Here is a 20549-nt window from a genome sequence, read left to right on the forward strand (position 1 = left end):
GTATGCAGTACGCTGATGCTGCTGCTGTCCCTTGGTGGTGAAGCTACTGATACCATTATCGCTGCTAAAGCGCGAACAATGGTGTGGTGAGCTTAGGAGCTGAACAGCCGTCCCTCTGCGAAGAGCCCAGCAGATTCCAAGCTGCCCGCGGACGCTGTCCCCCTCCTCCTCCTGACGCGCTGAAGAGAGACGCTGCCTTTCTTCTGCTGAGAAATCCAGCTCCAGCGTTTCCGGTGTACCCTCGCGGGTGACTGGGATATCGAGTTCCCCCTGAAGGAAATACCAGACTTCCATCATTCTATTCAGAGGTATGGAGTTGACTAAACCCTTAGATGAGAATTCTTGAAGCAAACCTTGGCAAAACCAACTTAACTTAAAGCTACTTACTAACTCCCCTTCCACGTGTTAGGCTTAGGTCAGGCACACTGGGGTAGGCTTAGTTAGAAGCACCAGTTGAGTATTTTAGCCTAATGTATATATGAATGTATATATGTTTTATTACTTTTAAACCATTGTATGGCTAAGAAACCATATCAATGCTTTTACAGTATTATTTCGCAATTCTTATCTTACTGTACGTACTTTTTATAATAACAAGTCTTGCAATTGTGGCAATACATTTCTCTTGTACGAGAAGAAAGACTGTTCAATAAATGTTAACCCTTTATTGACAAACGCCCGTCTCTCTATTCTCTACATCTCGTGAAAGTAAACTGCACTAATCTGACTGAGTGAGATACCTGTCTATTGTTTCACACGACCCTAGAGATTGACTCTTGATCTGAGGAGCAAAGTTGTCATGTTGCACGGTTGTTGGAAAGCTGAATCCCTTCTGGTCTGTGCCAGGGAAGCTGATCACTTCCTATGCAGAGAAGAAAGTTTCCAGTGACCTCTGAGCTAGTTGGTAACAAACCCAATTAAGTTTAGCATAGTCAGTGGAGGCCTGGAATATCCGCAGTTCCACGTCGATACTACTGTTTATGGTATTCCAATGCGCAGGGCGTAGTGGGAAACTAGGAACTACACTACATCACCTCAGGCCCCGCCCCCTCCCTTCACCACTGTGCAAACGCACCCCGTGGTGCATTTTAAGTTGGGGGATAAAGTCCCCTTGAATCCTGAGGGTCCCTGGGTCCAACTAGCCCACCAGGTAGGGCCAGTAAGCGCCACAGAGCTGCGTTGCAAGGAGGTGTAAAAAAGGGCTTGGCCTGGACCACTTCCTTGCAACGCAGCCCTGTGGCGCTTACTGGAGGTACCTGGTGGGCTAGTTGGCCCCCAGGGACCCCCAGTATTGAAGGGGAATTAATTCTCCAACTTAAAATGCACCTCAGGGCGTGTTTGCAGAGTGTTGCTGGGAGGGGGTGGGGCCTTGGCGATGCCGGTCTTTGTTTTTAGGTCTCGACCTACGCAACCCGCATGCGTTGCATAGGACCGAGACCTGTAGCCATCGTCACAGCTTTGGGGGAAAAAAAGTGCAAGTTTTGCATTGCTTGCAATGCAACGCGTGCACATCTTGGTGATTACCTTTCGGGAGCGTGCGGCGCCATATGTTGGCGCCATATGGTCGCACCCTCCTGAAATGGAATCGCCCATGCCCCCTCCCCCTGCTGCCACTTTCACTGCTGCGCGGCTGTACTGCCACGTGACCAATGCTTGTGTTTTTTTGCGATCGCGCTAAGCTGGCCTAGCTCCTCTCTTTCTCTCTTTATGCTTCTATATCACTCCACTGCCTGTCTCCTCCTCGCTCACCAACCACTACCTGGCTTGCCTCTCTGTCTGTGACTGCCTCTCTTTGACTGCCTGTCTCAGGTTCTCTATCTCTTTGACTGTCTCTCTCTCTCCTCTACCCCTCCAGTGCGCGCTCTCTCCTCTGAGTCTGCTGCCGGTCTCTCTCTCTCTCTCTTTTTAACTGTATGCCCGCCCCCCCACCTTATCCCCCCCCCCCGCACCGCTCTCTCCCCTCTACACCCGGCCTCTGCCTTGCGCTCCATGCCGCAGTCTCTCCCCTTACCTTTCATTTATGGGGGTTGAAAGACGGACCTACGATTGAAAGTGAAACTATGCTCTCAAACGTTGTCATAATTAGAAAACAAATAGTTATGTGCTGAAATATTCTTGCTAAATGAGGTATAGTTGCCAATTAGTCGGCACAGGCATGCTGTTTGTTGACCTTGTATGACTAAACTCTGCCCAATTAAAAAGCACATGTGAACATATGTTCCATGACCTTATGTAATTAAACACCAAACAAATTATAAAGTGCCAGAGACTTGCCAGCGAATCAGATGGCGGGACGTTGAACTTTGCAGCCTCTTTTAATGTTGTGCGTATTTCGCTTCTGTAGAGTAGGTGCGGGTGTGCGGTCTTCTAACGCCAAGAGCTGGAGAGCTTTGTTTGTGTGTGTATGTTTTTAGACTTCGTAATATTTGCCTTCAATGATCATGCTTGTATTCAGCCTACGCACTGAAACCATGAACTATCGATCGTGCTATATAAAACAATATCCAAAAATAACTCATGTGTAACTCCGAATTCAAATAATAAATAGTATGCACCTAAGTGTCATTAAATATATTAACTACTATAAAGAGCAGTGGTATTGAGGCTTAGAAGATATTTATTGTAGGGCGTCTTCAATCCCTTTTATATTAGATGCCATATGTTGCCTATATCGAAGTTCAGAGTAGAATCGAGGCACACGAGTACTGCCAAGAAGTGACCCTGATGCCGAAATTGATGGGGTTATATACAGGAAGGTTAATGAAGGTTGAGCCAGAGAAAAAGACAGAGCGATGGAGTAATTTTGAGAAATAATATGAAATAATAGTCCCATAACATATAGGTATTAAATTGATCCTCATGCAGCTTAGGAGACCAGCACATAAGGATTTGTGTTCTGTATGACGTCTCAAAATTAACAAGTTACAGCTTAAAGGCTTATTTTATATGCCGGGGGTATTACTCAAGCCCAAGTAAAGCGTATGTGCCACCAAAACAGGCATCTGCACCTGCACGTTAGAAGGGGGCACGGGGGCATAGCTTAGTCAAAAACTTTAGAAGGGTGTGAGTCTGGGATTTCCCAACTAGCAGCATCCAGAACCTAACTGGAAAAAGTATTGGGGGCTGAGGTCCATGACCGGCAATAATGGTCAAGGGCATTCGTTTTAAGTTATTTAGTTAAGCAAGGACATTCTTGGTAGCAATAGTATTGTCTTTAGCCACAACACCAGTTAGCATAGAACTCAAAGTGTCTTCTATGTATTTGCAACCTGCAGTAAAGTATAAATAAAGTTTTTTAGAATGTGCTGAAAAGGCGCAATAGAACACATAACTGAAACCAAACAGCTTTTACCCGAAAAATGAATTATATTTATTCTTTTCCACAGGTCTCGAATTATCAAAACACTGTTTATTAGCATTTAACTAGTCTGTTATAATTTTATATTAGTTTGTGTGTCCTTTGGAAGCATTCTATAGATCAGTTTCTCTTTGCCGTGATAAATCCTTTAGGCTAGATAAACACCAATTCACAAAAAAGCAGAGGACCAAAATCATAAAACTTAGAACCTGTATTGAAAATAAAGCATTGTTTGGGGCTACGAGCAAAAGAAATTAGGACCCTAAACTGCAACGTGCCGATCCTTTAAAATGCACCACTTTGAAGCTATACTGTCCAAGTTCAGTTCATCCGTGATATCTGCTTCACAAGTGATGAGCATCAAATTATTTAAGCACTCATCTGTCATAGAGGATCTAAAGTCATTCTTTACCAGTTTAGGTAAAGAATTGGAATCCAAGGCCTTCTTTCCAGTCGTCTTGATAATGGGCCTTATTTACCCCAATCAAGGAGTTACTGACTCCGGGATAACTGGCAACCCTAGTAGTGGAGAAATTCGGCCTATTATGAGTTGGACCCAGAGGGTCCACTAAAAATTGAGGAATTACTGGGTGAATCAGTGATTCTGCATCTGATTTTTCCATGTGTTCCTCATTTTTCCTCAGCGCTTCACGAAGAGATTGTGGCTATTTTAGCAGCTGCAATCTCTGTATGATAGTGAAAAACCTGTTATGAGCGCCTAGGAATATTGACACTGGAGCTAATAAATTCTGTGGCTAGATTACTGGAGCCCTAGATTTCACATCCATGCTGAAAAAGCATTGCCATAGCCAATAGGTCTCGCCTTTGGGACCCTATAAGTGTTTAGCCATGCAACAGTTGATGTTGTTGCTCCACGGATATTGTGCTTGATAACTAAATACTTATAAGGTCCCAAAGGCGAGACCTATTGGCTATGCCAATGCTTGTTTATTCGTATTTTTTAAGAAGGGGAGCTGTGTGCCTCCGTGTTTTTTATAAAAAAAATATTATTATGGGGGTTGGGGACTGCGTGGCCCCCTCCCGGGCCACTCCTTGCCCCGGGGACCCCATCCCCCGGTGCCTAACCTCTTGTTGGGGACTGTGGGGGAAGCCCCAATGCCCCCACGGTCCCAGCCTGCTCCCCGTCTCCTGCAGGAGCCAGCATTATTTTTCCACACGGGGAGCTGCTGATAAGCAGCACCCCGTGTGGAAAAGCAATCTGGTTTGGATTTTGGAAGAGAGAGCAGGTTTCCTGTTCTTTCTTCCAAAATCAAAACAGGGTTGGGCACCCCGGGACACTGCAGGAGCTGGCCCTAGGGGGTGGCGGTCATGAGAGCCATCATGGGCTCCAGGAGGGGGGCCCGCGGCCCCCTTCCAATCCATTGCACATCCCCGGGGAGGTGGTGGTCCCCGGGGCACGGGGTCCGTAACGGACCCCAAATTTGCATTTTAGTGCCCTGGGGAGGTGGCGGTCCCTGGGGCGTGTGAGGGGGCTTGAGCTCCCCACACAGTTTATTTTATTTTTTAAAACAAGCCCCGGGGGTGGCGGTCCCCTGGGCTTGGGTGGGCCTTGGAGGCCCCCACACATAGAAAATAAGAAGCCCCGGGGGTGGCGTTCCCCGGGGCTGTGGGGGCCTCCCTGTGCCCCTGTAATTACATTTTTGCATGCCCCCTGAACTTGGCCCACCCGGGTGCTAAATAATAACATGCGGGAGCCCGCGCTTCGTTTTAAAAACAAATTCAGCCGAAATGCGCGCTGGGTGTGTGAATCTCAACAATTTCTTTTTTTTATTGCTTTTTTTGTTCCTGCGGGTCCTTGTGGGACCCCCTGAGCAGGCCTAGGGGGTCAGGGTGTTTCTACCCTGCCCCCTTTTCTTTTTTTTTCACCTTTGTTTCCCTGTAGCCGAGGCACAAGATGACTGCCAACACTTCCTGGTGTTGACAGCCAATTAGAATAAAGCTTGTGGTGGTGAGGGTCCTCGGATCCACTGCGCCTCTCTATATCGAAACTTTTATTTTTTTGATTTTCTCAAAATCTACTGGACGGATACACCATTTAACAAAAAGAGTCCTTTCTGAACCAAGAGCTATCTCTCTGCCAAATGTGGTGTAAATCCGTTCAGCAGGTCGAGCTGTAGCTGTGTCTAAAGTTTCCTATGGGAAAATGATTTTCTGACCTCTTTTTTTTAAATTTCTCAGGAACTACTGAATGGATTTACACCATTTAACAAAAAGACTTCTTTCTGAAACAAAGGCTACCTTTTTGCCAAATTTGTTGTAATTCCGTTTAGCAGTTCGGGCTGTAGCAGTGTCTAATGTTTTCTATGGAAAGAAACATGGGGAAAAGAGGTGGGACCCCCCCCTTTTTTCTTGGCCCCTGGCTTGCCGAAACACCCCAAAACTTTCAAGATAGGAGCTAACCAAAGCGCCTCACGGGTTTTGAAAACTTCACGAAGATTCGTCAACCGGCTCCAAAGTTATTTGGAGAAGAAAGAACGCTTTTCCTATGAAAACTAGGTCAAGCCGTGTGAGATATAGCCAATGTTTATTTCGTCAAACCGCTTTCATTGGATGCGTTTCGGCTGATCCCAGTCTTGCTCATTTGCAAAGTGTAAGACTACATGTGTATAGACAGAAACAACAGACTAGTAGTTTTCTACCACAATGCGCACAGAACTACATTACAATAGACAAAAAAATAGATCTGTAGTTTTTCTTGTCTATTGGTTTGATTTTGACCAGAAATCTATACGTCTAAAATTTCACTTGGGCTGTATACCACGACTAGAATGAAATCTTTTAATCAAATTTACGAATCGTCTGATTCTGTATGATTTTACAGAGTAAGTTTGCCCATTGGGGCGGTACTGAAAATTGTCATCAAAAATAGTCGTCAATGTGTAATTATGATGCCTAATGTATAATCATTACAATGGTCGTACATATGGAATGCATTGAAGGGAATGTTGCACTGCTCTACTGTATCTGTTATGCATTGAAGGGGATCTTTCACTGCGCTGCTGTATTTGGTATGCAGAGGAGGGAATCTTGCACAGCCGTGCTGTATCTGTCATGCATCAGAGGGAATCTTACCGTGCTCTGCTGTATCTGCATGAAAGGGAAATGTCTATATTTCTCACAGGGGATCAGAGATTGAATTTTGCATTAGGTGAAATTTACACATTTTCTTGAAATTTTGCTGAATTTGTTGTTGTGTAATTTTTGCTCACATTAGACTGGCTTTCACAGAAAATGTCCCCCCAAGACACATTTTCTGCTTGAGCTAGTCTCTTTCTGGTATCTCATGTGGCTTTTTGTGCAGCGTTGCATGAAAAACACGCAAGAATTCTAGTAAAGTGTCTGATGTTACATTCCATTTTCTCGAGAAAGACCCACCAATTGTTTTAGTGAGTCCCCCCACATTTATCATGAGAGTCCGAAGATCCACAATTTATTAGGTGAGTACCTCCCCTTTTTTTAAAAGAAACAAGAGAACCAGCATAGTGTTTGGCGAGGCCCATAAAATGTCGCAGGATAATCCAGCAATGTATTTGTTGAGTCCCTCTAAATTTCTCATTGAGTCTAGAGATCCAGCAATGTATTTGGTGAGACCCTCTGGAATTCTCAGGGGACCCGAGATCCAATAAAGCGCTAGAATCTCCGCATTTCAGAATTTTAGTAAAGTGTCTGGTGGGGCCTCCAATATTTCTCAGAGGAGTCTAGAGATCCAGCATTAAACCTAGTGATGCCCTCCACATTCCGCATGGTGGCCTACTGATGCGTCTTGTGAGATCTTCCATTTTTTCTAACGTAGGTCTGTAGATTAGTCAGATATTCTTCAAAGATGTATTTGACAATCTCCTCCACAACTTGTGATTGTCTGAAGACAATCTCCTCCACAACTTGTGATTGTCTGAAGAGATCCAAGGACCCTTCCCCCCATGTAGCAGGGCATCCAGAGGTCTGTCTGGTATTCCATCTCACCCCACATCATTTTGTGTCAGCACAGTGATGCATCAGGTGAGTCCACCCATATTTCAGTTGTGGCTCAGAGATGTGTCATATAATTTCTCTCCCCTATTTAGGGTCAGAACTCCAGGCATAGCTTGCGAAAGATGTGCTCCTCTGCCAAGCTAATGTTTTATGTCTGGTCTTATCTTCCTATGTGTGTGGACTCTTAAGCGTGTGTGAGTCCACTGGAGGTACGCCATATTTTCCTTGATATTCAGCAGTACAGCCTATCATCTACTGGTTGTGGTTGCACCAGTTGTGTATCCCCAGAAATAGTTGTTGGCGTCCAATTCTCACTAATAGTGACAGGATAGGATCTCATGTCTTTTTACATACCTTCGTGGTCCTAATTAGCTAATCTCTTTCTTTTCCTAAGGGTGTACACAGGGCAGTGTGCTGTGCTAATTGTTTTGGGTGTGGTGGGGCCAGGAGACTGTGTACAAGTTGGCCTAACAGCTAGGGTGCTCGACCTTGGACCTGGAGGAACTGGGTTCAAGTGTCTGTAATGACGCCTAAAACATCCTGTGATTCTGGGCATATCACTTAGGGCCTGATTCTGATGCAGTTAGGAAAGCATTCCCATTAGGAAGGCCTCCTAATGGCATTTGCTCCTTCCAAATCGGATCGGGAACGACCCAGGGCCCTATTATGATGCGGTTAGGAACATATGCTCCCATTGAAGTCAATGGGAGTCCAACCAAATCATATCGGGAAGCATCCGGATGCATTGTACTCCGTCGGTCAGACTGTCCTGATCCGAGTGGATTGGAAGCCATTTCCAACCCGATTCAGTCGGGAAGCGTTTCCAACCCGCATCAGAACCAGCCCCTAAATCTCCCTAAATTAAAAAATGAATGTGTGTCTCATGTAAAGTAACTGGTGCTATGTAAAGCGCTCTGATACCAGATTCGGGTCAAGTTTGCACTATATAAAACTCTGAAAAAATAAAAGAAGGGTGTCCATATAAGACAGCATGTGAGCCAGTATATTATGCTGGGATTGTGACAACGTCCTTTGTCCCTAGGTCCCTTCTCTGAAATTGTAATTGGAACTGATATTTTGCACTCAGTGGCACATCACAGGTGCCAATGACACAAATGTAAGTAAGTAACATGAATGCCACAACCTTGTTTCATAGTAAAAACACAAGCACCTAAGCTGGGCTTGCAGTGGGTTACTCAGATACCTGACTCGCGGTGACACTACAGCTGCTTCTCTGTTGATATCTACACCCATGTTTGCGCTGCGATTGTGTCATACAACTGTTGCAGTGCAAAATTAATTAAGCTGGGGAGGTCACACTTGTGTAGATGCCTAACCCACAATTGCACCATGATGCCTTTCTGACAGTGGGAGCAAGTTGGGTCCCTTGCTAGCCCTTACTTCCTGTGATAATGTGCATCATTACTCCAGCTATAGGATCACAATTTTCCCAGATAACTGGACACTAAAAGTTCTGTAGGAAAGTGTTCTAATCAGCCTGAATAGCAGAAACCTGTCTGGGATCATGCTCAAGACATGGGGTTTGGGTCTTAATATTTTGGGGTATTTGTGAGATACTCGGGCATTGTGGACTAGAGAGCATTAGATCTCTGTGAGAAGGTGGTTCTGACCATCTGAGCCGTCCAGATGTTTTGCTTTGTGAAACCACGATTTTTCAGCTTTTACTGTGGTAGAGCCTCATAAGCTGGGACTCACCCACAGTGAACTCATGCTGAAATAGGCTGCATGTGGATTTCACCGGAGTCCGCCTTGTGAGATAAGGCCGCTGCACTGCAGCCAGGGTTAAGAGCACGGGACTGGTTACACATGTGTTCACTTGTGTAATGTGTAAGGGCTGCGTGGGGAGATTCCTGTTGTGCGCAGCCCAGGAGCGGTACAGCTAGAATGGTGTTGCAGGGATTATGCAGAGTTGGGTGGTGACATGGTTTTAGGCTTTATAATGTGGAGAGACACGTGTCTCCTATGGAGACAGAGACCACATAGGGTCGTTTCAGTTCTCTAGGTCATACAAATTCCAGACATGCACCAAATTACACTGTAAATTGCGTGAAAAGAAGTATTCTACTGAATCCAAAGTCATATCTGTACTGCTTATGGGTCATCCAGAAATGTCATATTCCTCTGACTCAGCTCATACCCGGAGCCTGGCCACGAATGACCTTGCCAGGCTGGATTAATTAGCTTATTCCCCAACCAGTAGCATCAGAGGCCTAGCCCTTCAACGCAAGCTTTCCCAAGGGCAAAGGTCTTCTCTCCAGGAGGGATAGATGGAATGAATCTGCAGTTTATCCATCCACCTAGCCTTGAAGTCAGCAAGGGCACTTTTCAGAGACCATGTGGCATGAGACCCCTGTACAACGCCATCTTGAAGTATCGCAGCCGCATGTGCAGGAAGAAGGGAGCATGGGCAGAGAGGTGATGTGTCGCTACAGGATGGGCGCAGAAGTGCCTTCCTGCCAGGCCTCTCCAATTTCTTTTGTAATGTAATGTAATGTACACTTGTATAGCTCAGCTGTCACCCAAAGGGTATCCTGGCACTTAAAGATAACCAACCAGCAGGGACAGAGCAGAATTGTCCAAGATCACATATCTGGGGAATAGTCTAGTTTTCAGTTCCTTCCTGAACCGAGACAGGGCATTCAGTTGCCTAAGTTCCAGGGGTAGTGCATTCCACAGCCTGGCTGCTGTAAAGCTGAAAGATCTTCCACCCATTCGAACCTTTTTTGCCCGGGGGACATAGGCCAGGTTCGCAGAGGAAGAGCGCAGGGATCTGGCGGGGGCCTACCATACAAATTTCCTTTGTAGGATTTTAGGTCCAGTTTTGTGTACAGCCCTGTGGACAATACAGAGTGCCTTAAAGTGTACTCTCTGTACAACAGGCAGCCAGTGGAGATCTTTTAAGGCCAAAGAGACCGAGGCTCCACGTGGCCAGGTCAATGCCAATTTAGCTGCCATAGTGTGTATTCTTTGTAATTTCTTTAACAAGGAGTCTGGAGCACCCAGAAGGAGTGCATTACAATAATCTATTCTGCTCAGGACAATACTCCGCACTACTAAAGGTCTAGTAGAAGTGGGTAGAAACGGAAGGATCTTCCGGAGGGCTCTGAGCAGGTAGAGACAAGTGCTCACTGTTTTATTCACCTGCGAGTCTAGTTGTAGATTGCTGTCGAACATTTCTCCTAGTTTACGTACTGTATTGGCAGGTACACAGGGGTTGTTGGACAGGTCTGGCCAGAAGTCTGCTGGAAGGGGGTGTTGAATTTTGCCTGACATACAGCACATTACTTCAGTTTTTTCCCCTTTAAATTGTAGGGAGTTTTCCTTCAGCCAAGCTGTTGTTCTATGCAGGCAGTTATAATATTTTTCTAAAGAGACTGCATTATCGCCATCCACCGCAAAGACAAGCTGTGTGTCATCTGCGTAATTGATGACATCAATGCCGAAAGATTTTACTAAGCCAATGAGCAGGTGAAGATAGACGTTAAACAAGATTGGGCTAATGGTCGAGCCCTGGGGAACTCCTTGTTTAACATCCCTAAACTGAGAGGTAAACGGCGCTAGCGTCACTACCTGCTGTCTGTTGGTGAGATAAGATTGCAGCCAATCTCTCCCCCCCCCCCCCAACACCCAATTTCTCCAGCCTCTCGATCAGGATCTGGTGGTTGACTGTATCGAACGCGGCTGACATGTCAAGCAGCCCCAGATAGGCTACTTGACCACTGTCAGCCCGCATTCTTAGGTCATCCAAAACTGCGACTAAGGCAGTTTCGGTTCCATGTGCAGGACGAAACCCAAGTTGGGCCTCGTCCAGCAGTTCGTTATCCTCGATGTATCTTGAGAGAGATTTTGTCACTATCCTCTCCAGAAGCTTAATTGGATATGGCAGCAAGGAAATTGGTCTATAGTTAGCGGGGCATTGGGGATCCAGAGACGCCTTTTTTAACAGTGGAGAAACAACTGCTCTTTTCCAACAGTCCGGAAATACAGCATTGCTTAAGGATTGGCAGCCAATATGATAAAGGTGCGGAAAAAGTTTGCTGCCAAAAAATTTCAAAAATTTATGGGGGAGTGGGTCCAGAGGAGAACCTGAGGAGATACCAACAGCAATTTCATTAAATTCCTCAAATGAGGGAACCTGGAAATGGTCCAGGACTGTCGCATGTTCTCTCTCATTTATATCCAAGTTTATTAGCACGTCATCTCCAGTGTCCTGGTGCCTAACGTCATTGCCCGAAGATTTGAGACCATTTAAAATTTTACTGATTTTCTCCTCAAAGGAAAGTGCCAAATCCTCACATAATTCCTGTGATCTGTGATGCTGGAATATTAGGTTTAACACAATCTGGATTAGCCAGACCTTTCACTAGGCCAAAGAGGGTTTGAGTCTTGTTAGATGACTGTAAAATAGTCTCCTCAATGTATTTGGCCTTGGCCTTCCCTATCAGCTCCTTATAGGTATAGAGCAATTTTTTTTTTAACTGCTTTGCCTGATTCCAGATAGTTCCTCCTCTACTTCCTTTCCATTTGTTTACAACTAGTCTCAATCAACCTAAGTTCTTCGTTGTACCAGGAGGCGGAGGTTTTTTTACGGCTTTTGACTTTCCTTAAAGGAGCTAACTGGTCCAGAGAGCTAGTGATCTGATGGCATAATTTCAGATAATTCACTTCCACCGCATCGTGCAAGATATAACTGTCATCCACCAGCCGGGGGAGGTCCGTTGATGTAGTTATTTTGGACCAAGCACTCCTAATATGAGTAGATGACCTGCCACCATCAAATTGTTGAAGATTATCAACTTTTAAGGTGAAAGAGATTAAAAAATTATCTGTCCAGCATTGAGGAAGTATTTCCTTTACAACTAGATTATTTACCTCAGCGAAAATAAGGTCAAGCACATGGCCCTTCTGGTGAGTGGGTTGTAATACCAGCTGTTGTAAGTTTACATTCTGACCTGCCTGGCAGAGTTCCTTAACAGCTGTATCTAAGCTACCATTCTCCCGTAGGTTAAAATCTCCAAGAACCAATAACTTAGAGTGAGAGTTTGATAAGTTATATATAACATCAATTAATTATTGGTAGACATGGGCAGCACTCCCTGGTGGTCTGTAACACAGTAGACTAGTATACAGGACACCACTAGTGCCTATGAGTGCAAACCCTAGCGACTCAATTCCAGGAACTTCCACTGTGCTAAGGGGGGTAATATTCCATATATCTTTATGAATATAACCCACTCCTCCGCCTCTTCCATCCCGCCTACGCTTATGATGAATTTTGTAGCCTTGGGGACAGGCTAATCCTAACTCCACATTTCTGTCTATTCGTGTCCAAGTTTCAGTGAGAAACATGACATCAAGATCATACTCGTTCAGTAAGGTGTAGATCTCCACATGATGTTTATTCAATGATCTGACGTTAATCAGTCCACTGTTAAGACTTCCAAGCGGTGCTTTCGTAAAAGAATGCTTGCCCGACCCAGTGCCATTTGCATTACTCGGGGTCCCAACTCTCCGGATATCGAGCCGAACAAGCTCTTCACTAGAATAGACCAAACTGGGATCAACTAAGGCAGCATTTCCTGCACTAGGCGCGACCGACGTGCGGACGGGGGCAGACGGGTTTGCCTTTGGCTGCGCGCTTGCATCGCCTCTTTTTTATAGGGCGAGTGCAGATTTAAAAACTAGAACGCCACCCAAGATGGCGTCGCCCCGGTGACTCGCTCTGACAGACGAGTACACCAGCACATCAAGGGAGTGTGAGATGCGAGTGACTGTGTAGCAGCAATACAGGTAAAAAGTGCAAAGATAGCAGAATTCGTTTTTTTTTAAAAAAAGGAGCGTATTTAAAATGAGTACAATAAACACACACAATATCCCCTGAAAGTTATGCAGCCTAAGATGCCCAACACACTGAAAATTATCAAACTAGATGCGCTGCGGTAATTAGGTATCAACTGCGCGCTTGCATCACCTCCGTTATATAGGGAGAGTGCAGATTTAACAACTAGAACGCTACCCAAGATGGCGTCGCCCCGGTGACTCGCTCTGACAGACACAACTTTTAAAAGGTCTTTCCCAGGAAGAGGAGCTCTCTCTGGGATGTGGTCTTGCTGAAGAAGACTGTTGCTGGAGCCTGGCACCATGGGCAGTTGGAAGGAGGAACCCCCTTGACTGTCCTATGACTCTGGACTGCGCCTTTGAGGGAGTCCAGGCCAGTGAGGAGACGCTGGGCCTTTGCGCAAGGAGAAGAGAGGCCCACAAGGAGAGTTAGGTGAAAGGCTGGCGCAGGGAGCCAGTGAAGATAGCTTCTTACTGAGTTCACCCTTTTGGAGGCCAGCAGGACGGTGAAAACGTGCTCCAGGTGACTAGGGCTGGCCACCAGGAGCAAGAAGGGGCCAGGATTGTGAGCATTGGTCCCACAGGGGCTGAGATATGCCCCCCAGAAGGTAGGTGACCTTTGACCAATGACGAAGCACGTGGGGCTCCGCTGCCAGTCTTAGATGTGCCCCTAGGGTGGGCCAGGTCAGGGGACGATGAAATGGCCCCTGGGGGTGCCAGGAGCCTACCTTGGCCCCAGCCAAATACTGTAGTTGGGGAGTGTCTCTGGGTCCCTGTGAAGATGGAAGAGGGGGAGCGCGTTTCCCAGATGAAGCCCAATGAGGCCATAACCAGTCTTTATTGCTTCAGTCCCATTCTAGAGAGACGTGGTCTTGCAGTTTAGGAATACAGCTGGTAGTACCACAGTGAACCACACACAATAGTTTTGCACCCATCCTGGAGTAATTAACAGTGGATAAATGAATTCAACAATTTCACCTAAAACGTGTGATTTTCTCAGTGAAACACCTTTTAGTGTTAGATTCTGGATTTTTTTTTAAAATAAGCCCTCATGTCCTTAGTGAAACTTGCTTTCATGGGCCAGTGGAGTTTTGATATATTGAAGAGTAAATTTCTTCATACTCCAGAGGTCTTTTTTTGGGACAAGACTAATGTTCTTACACAAAACGAAGTCAGATATTGGAAAATGTGGATAGAACGTGAAATTCATATCTTCCAGCCAATCAGGCTCAAAGACAATATACTTTTATCCTTAACAGAATTAAAAAGGAAAGACATATGATAGTATCTCACACTGCCCAATAACTTTAAAGTATGGGAGGAAGAGAAATATGGTGCACTGTGAACCCTAATGGGTTCCTCCAAGCTCTAACCTTGGATTCTGCCACAAAATTTGAACTCGACTACAAGTCCCAAAATGCATAGATGTTTGCTAAAAAACAAACTTTGCCTGATTCAAAAAAATGTAAATGATTTGAAGTGGGAACTCAACTAATGAATTACAGATATTGATCAAGATATTTAAGAAACATACCAAGAATGAGCATTATTCTACAAATAGTCTTTCTGAAACAAAAAGTTTTATAAGCAAATTATTGGACACATGACAAGTTGAGAAAGGGAGGTTTGTAAGAAAGAGGAAGATGTTGGAGGAGCCAAAAGACACACGAGGACCATAACACATGTTCATTCAATGTCCAATAGCAGCAGAATCGTGTTTAGATGTCAATGTCAGGATAATTATGATTCTAAGTAAAAATATAGCCCTGGTACCCAAGTTTATCCTTTCTAACGCGAAGAATGGAAAGGGAAATCGATTATGAATTCAATTGGGCATTTACTGGTAAAGAAGATTATTTCTGGGTACTGAAATTCATCCTGCAAGTTACAAATTGATACTTTGTGCCTGTTTTAGATCTTGATGGTGGTACAGTGGTTCTGCTGTGGCGGCAGTCCTGAATACTCCGTCAAACTGACTGTGGACCGTCAGCGAGATTTAGATTTATGTGGGGTGACGCGCAGCCGCCGTCGATGGAGTGGTTCCCGTTCCAGCTGCAGCCCACTGCAGACGATGCAGCGCACTCCAAAGTTTGGGAATAGTACTCAGTCAGAGCAGTGGGTATGTCACCAAGACTATTTAGATAATACAGGGGGCATATTATCAAGACAGGCGATAAAATTATCGCTGCTTTAGCAGCAGAAAACTGCCGCTAAAACTGCGATAATGGGCTTGATAATATGCTCTATGGAATTCCAGTTGAAGCCCATGCTAGATGTCCTTCACATTTAACATGGGCTTCAATTGGAATTCCATGGACTATATTATCAAGCCCATTATCGCCGTTTTAGCAGCAGTTTTCTGCCGCTAAAATGTCGATCATTTTTTCGCCTGTCTTGATAATATGCCCCACAGTTGGGCTGGGAGTCTCATAGCGGTGGTCTGCCAAGGGTTTTAGATGCTAGAGTAAGATATGGTATACAAATGAAAATTGTGAGAGGGAAGGCTAAATCAGATAGAGAAGGGGAGCTAAGACGGTGAGTAGGGTGCCAGTGTGGGAATGTGCATTTAAGAAAAGGAAAGATGATGAATGATAGCAAAGAGTTTAAAAGATATCGCATAGTCAAACGAAGTTAATGAGTGACCAACTGGAAATGGAGCGGTAATTTCTGGGGGTGGCAAAACTAGGTTGATGTCTAGGCTGCCACAAGCAGGGGGGCTGGTGTTACAGTACAGGGAAACAGTGATGGTTGGAATGCTTAAATTAATGTCAGTCACTGGTAATTACTCTGACTGCATCCCACCCCACCCATCGTTCAGTTTGGATGGACTGTTCCTACTGGAGTAGGGACAAGGCTGACTTACACATGGCTGGGTCCCAACTGAGGTAGCATGGTGTGCAAAATAATGATGGACTGAGATGCGGCCCCATTAATTACCAGTGACTGACATTAATTCGGACATTCCTCCAAGCCCCTTTTTGTGTTCTCTTTACAATAAGAAAATGTGAGCCCACTTCTACAGTGGGCACTATAGAAAAATGTGCTTTTATCTAGGGTAGGGTAGAATAAATCCTTGCCCTGGCCCTGGTTGGAGCAGAGGGAGAACCAGACAGAAGGGAGGGAGCACCAGACAGAAGGAAGGAATAAATGGAAGGTGAGAGGGAGTGAAGGAGTGGGGAATATGAGGCAGAGTATTTGAGAGTACAGTGAGACCGAGTGGAAGAGAAGAGGTTTGAAAGAGGCGTGCGAGAGAAGCGAGTACGAGGGTGAATAGAGAAATAAAGTGAAATAAGATGAATATTTTAATAAGTTTTTACTTGGTATTTTATTAAAGCAGGGCTAGCAACACATTTATTGCATCAGAGCACTTTGGACAAGTGAAGCAGCCTGCTGGGCTTTCCCTTTGTTTATTGACTAGAGATGAAAAATCCTTGGAGAGTCACAAACCTGAGGGCTGGAGGTGGGTGAGTGGGAAAGTTGGTCTTTGGTGCCTGACCTCAAGAGATTGAGATGAGAGGAACATGAAAGCCAGAAAGTGAACAGGACCCCAAGGAGGGGAGGGATGGAGTGAGAACGAATATAAGAAAAAGGGAAGGGCGCTAGGGATTGGATAGCAACAGAGATTGGAAAACAAGAGGAAGAGATGGTGACAGAGAGGGAAATATCTATTTAGAGAGAGGGGAAATACTGAGACCAGAAGGGTTAAAGAAGAGGGACAGAATAATGAAAAATTCTTCTGTTTTTACATTTTGAAACATTTTGGGCCAGATGTAGAAAGGTATTTTGTGATCGTTAGGCCTGCAATTTAACAAAATCATAAGGGTTGAGACTCCAAAATCGCTATTTACAAGGTGCAAAACTCCTTTTGTGAACTGGAAAAGTCTCTCAGACTGGTAAAAGGGTTTTTACGGCCATTTCCAAATAGCAAATATGGGAGGATGAAAAAGGAGCCCCTCTCTTTGTGAGTCACCAATATATGTATCAGTGGTTTGTGACCACAGTGTGTGATTGCAACCGTTGATCAGTTACCGACTCCCAGTAGGGGTAGTGACTGAATGGCAGTATTGAAGCAGTCACCATGGGCAGCTTTCCTTTTGGACCTTGTGTCTATCAGCTTTGAGGGGAACGGGCTGTCGACCATGGCCTGCGCCCGCCTTTGTCTTCCCAAACAAGAAAAGTGTATTTTAAGGCAGCACCTATCTCTCTGATAGAAATGCGCTGCTCTAAAAACTGTTTCCTGTTTGGAATACAGATGCAAGGATTGAGCTCTACTAGTCGTGATTGACAGCAGAGTCATGAAACAGAGTGATAGCACCAAGCAAAGGTAATGGTAGCACTAGCATATTCACTCACTCATCCATTTTTATATCCATCTCAGTGGATTAATCATCGAATCCAGAGGTCTATGTAGAGCCCACATACCACTTGCCTTTGTGTGAGAGAAAAGGGATTGCTTTACATCCACTGTGCTGTTTCTGTTTTACACAGCTGCATTGTAGCTCTTATGCATGGGAGGGAATCTTATCCTGCTGTGCTGTATCTGTTATTCATGGGAAGGAATACTCTTACCCTGCTGTGCTGTATATGTTATGCATGGGAGGGAATCTTACTCTGCCGTGCTGTATCTGTTATGCATGGGAGGAAATCTTACTCCTCCGTGCTGTATCTGATATGTATGGGAGGGAATCTTACCCTGGTGCATTGTGTCTGGTATGCATGAGAGGGAATCTTACTCTGCCATGCTGTATCTGTTATGCATGGGAGGGAATAATCTTACCCTATTGTGCTGTATCTGTTATTCATAGGAGGGAATCTTACACTGCCCTGCTGTATCTGTTATGCATGGGAAGGAATACTCTTACCCTGCAGTGCTGTATTTGTTATGCATGGGAGGGAATCTTTCCCTGCCGTGCTGTATCTGCTATGCATGGGAGGGAATCTTACTCGGCACTGCTGTATCTATTATGCATTGGAGAGACTCTTACCATGCTGTGCTGTATTTGTTATTCATGGGAGCGAATAATCTTACCCTGTTGAGCTGTATCTGTTATGCTAGGGAGGGACTCTTAGCCTGTCGTGCTGTATCCGTTATGCATGGGAGGGAATCTTACACTGCCCTGCTGTATCTGTCTTACATGGGAAGGAATACACTTACCCTGATGTGCCGCATCTGTTATGCATGGGAGGGAATATTGCACTGCTGTGCTGTATCTGTTATGTATTGAAGGGAATCTTGCACTGCTGTGTTGTATCTGTTATGCATTGAAGAGAATCTTGCACTGCTGTGCTGTATCTGTTATGGATGCATTGAAGGGAATCTTGCACTGCTGTGTTGTATCTGGTATGCATTGAAGAGAATGTTGCACTGCTGTGTTGTATCTGTTATGCATTGAAGAGAATCTTGCACTGCTGTGCTGTATCTGTTATGCATTGAAGGGAGTCTTGCACTGCTGTGTTGCATTTGTTATGTCTGGGAAAGAATCTTTCACTGCTGTTCTGTATCTATTATGCATGGGAGGGAATCTTACCCTGCCGTGCTGTATCTGTTATGCATGGAAGGGAAACTTACACTGCTGTTCTGTATCTCTTATGCATGGGAGGGAATCTTACCCTGCTGTGCTGTATCTGTTATGCATTGGAGGGTATCTTACTCTGCAGTGATGTATCTGTTATGCATTGGAGGGTATCTTACCCTGCCGAGCTGTATCTGTTATGCATAGGAGGGAATCTTACACTGCTATGCTGTATCTATTATATAGGGGAAGGAATCTTACCCTGCTGTGCTGCATTTGTTATGTATGAGAAAGAATCTTGCACTGCTGTGCTGTATCTGTTATGCATGGGAGGGAATCATACACTGTGGTGCTGTATCTGTTATGCATGGGAGGGAATCTTACACTGCCGTGCTGTATCTATTATGCATGGGAGGGAATCTTACACTGCCGTTCTGTATCTATTATGCATGGGAGGGAATCCTACCCTGCAGTACAGTATCATTTATGCAAGGATGTGAAGAGGGAGCCCCGCTGTACCCTTTTACTCTGCCAGTTCTTTTCTTTTCACCACCAGGGATGGGCGGCAAGGGCAGTGCAGGGGTACCAGTCAGTGAGCATCCATGAAATGCCGTAGCCCACTCTCTCATCTTTTGAAGACAATAAATGTGATGTAAGCACTACTTGCCAAATGAACAACATAGAACATGGGTAAATGCGATATTGTGCCAAGACATAAGTATTTGTCATGAATTGAGTGGACATGGGCCCTGTTAACGATTTGATACAACCAGCGTTACGTAGACCCCACATTCTTGGCCATCGTACCCCGACAGGCACTTTAAGGCATGGGCAAGGTGGGCCCCAGTACAGGGCCCCACCCAGCCTTTCAGCCCCCCCCCCCCCCCCCCCCCTGGTAGAACCAGCTCTGTTCTGCAGAGTCTTGCTCTGTTGACCTTGAATGATTCTTAAACAGATTGTTCCAAATACAGTTTACCTTTAATTTCTTTTTAATGTGTGTGATGCGTGAGAATCTATTAGAGACATTTACAGAGGAAGGTTATGTCTATGTTTCATGCAACAGCCATACAAACCTTTCTATTAGATCAAAATAGGACCTGACATATGATAGTGTCACAGAGATTATTTGCAGGTATATAAATGAGCCGCTGCTGTGTTACAATATTGAATACGTCTCTATCACTGAATATTATGTGTAAACAATGTTAGAATTTGGGCAAGTGTGCCTGTGCACCTTCAGTGACCTGGCCATAGCATGAAAGAGTTGAAACTGGACCATAAATCCAAAGCTGTTAGGAACAGCCCCCCCCCAAAAAATGTTTGGCCTAGGGCCCCCAAAATCCTTAAGATGTCCCTGCGTACCCCCCAGTTCTGTGGGGAAGCGCAGGTGGGGCTCAGACACTTACCTCACTTAGCTTGGCAGGGAGCAGGTGAGTTTTCCCATCCGGACAGTGTGGGTGCGAGTGGACAAAGGGGGCGAAGGCAGCGAGGAAGAGAGTCACGCAGGACAGGAGCATCATCTTGGAGCTTGTATGTTCCCCTCACTGATGGCAGAATATGTTAAAATGTACCCAACACCCCTCTTAAATATGCTGAGAAACCACACTCTTTGAACCCAAAATGGCAGTTATCTGAGGACACAGATGGGGGTCAGTGTTAAATATTAAATTGGATCTAACCAGTGGCAGAAAATATTTTGGATGAGAGCACAGGAGGACTGATAGTGAATATTGGAACAAAGTTATGCAATGTTTGGAGTTGCAAAAGGTGTTAGGAAACATCCCATGAAATGTGGATACCTTCTATAGAATAATCTACAGACACAC

General features: G+C 45.1%; 1 protein-coding gene across 2 annotated transcripts in view; it reads right to left on the reverse strand.

Annotated features, from left to right (window-relative positions):
- LOC147717815 (uncharacterized) overlaps nt 1–20288 on the reverse strand; it is a 304391-nt gene extending 284103 nt beyond the window's left edge. For both annotated transcript variants that reach the window (XM_086924601.1, XM_086924600.1), the window contains exon 1: nt 20130–20288. In XM_086924601.1, coding sequence (XP_086780727.1) covers nt 20130–20243 — 114 coding nt within the window. In that variant the 5' untranslated portion in view covers nt 20244–20288. The remainder of the gene's footprint in view (nt 1–20129) is intronic.
- Nucleotides 20289–20549: the final 261 nt, after the last annotated feature.

The sequence above is a fragment of the Lissotriton vulgaris genome, chromosome 5 (assembly GCF_964263255.1).
Source record: "Lissotriton vulgaris chromosome 5, aLisVul1.2, whole genome shotgun sequence".
Lineage (NCBI taxonomy): Eukaryota > Metazoa > Chordata > Amphibia > Caudata > Salamandridae > Lissotriton > Lissotriton vulgaris.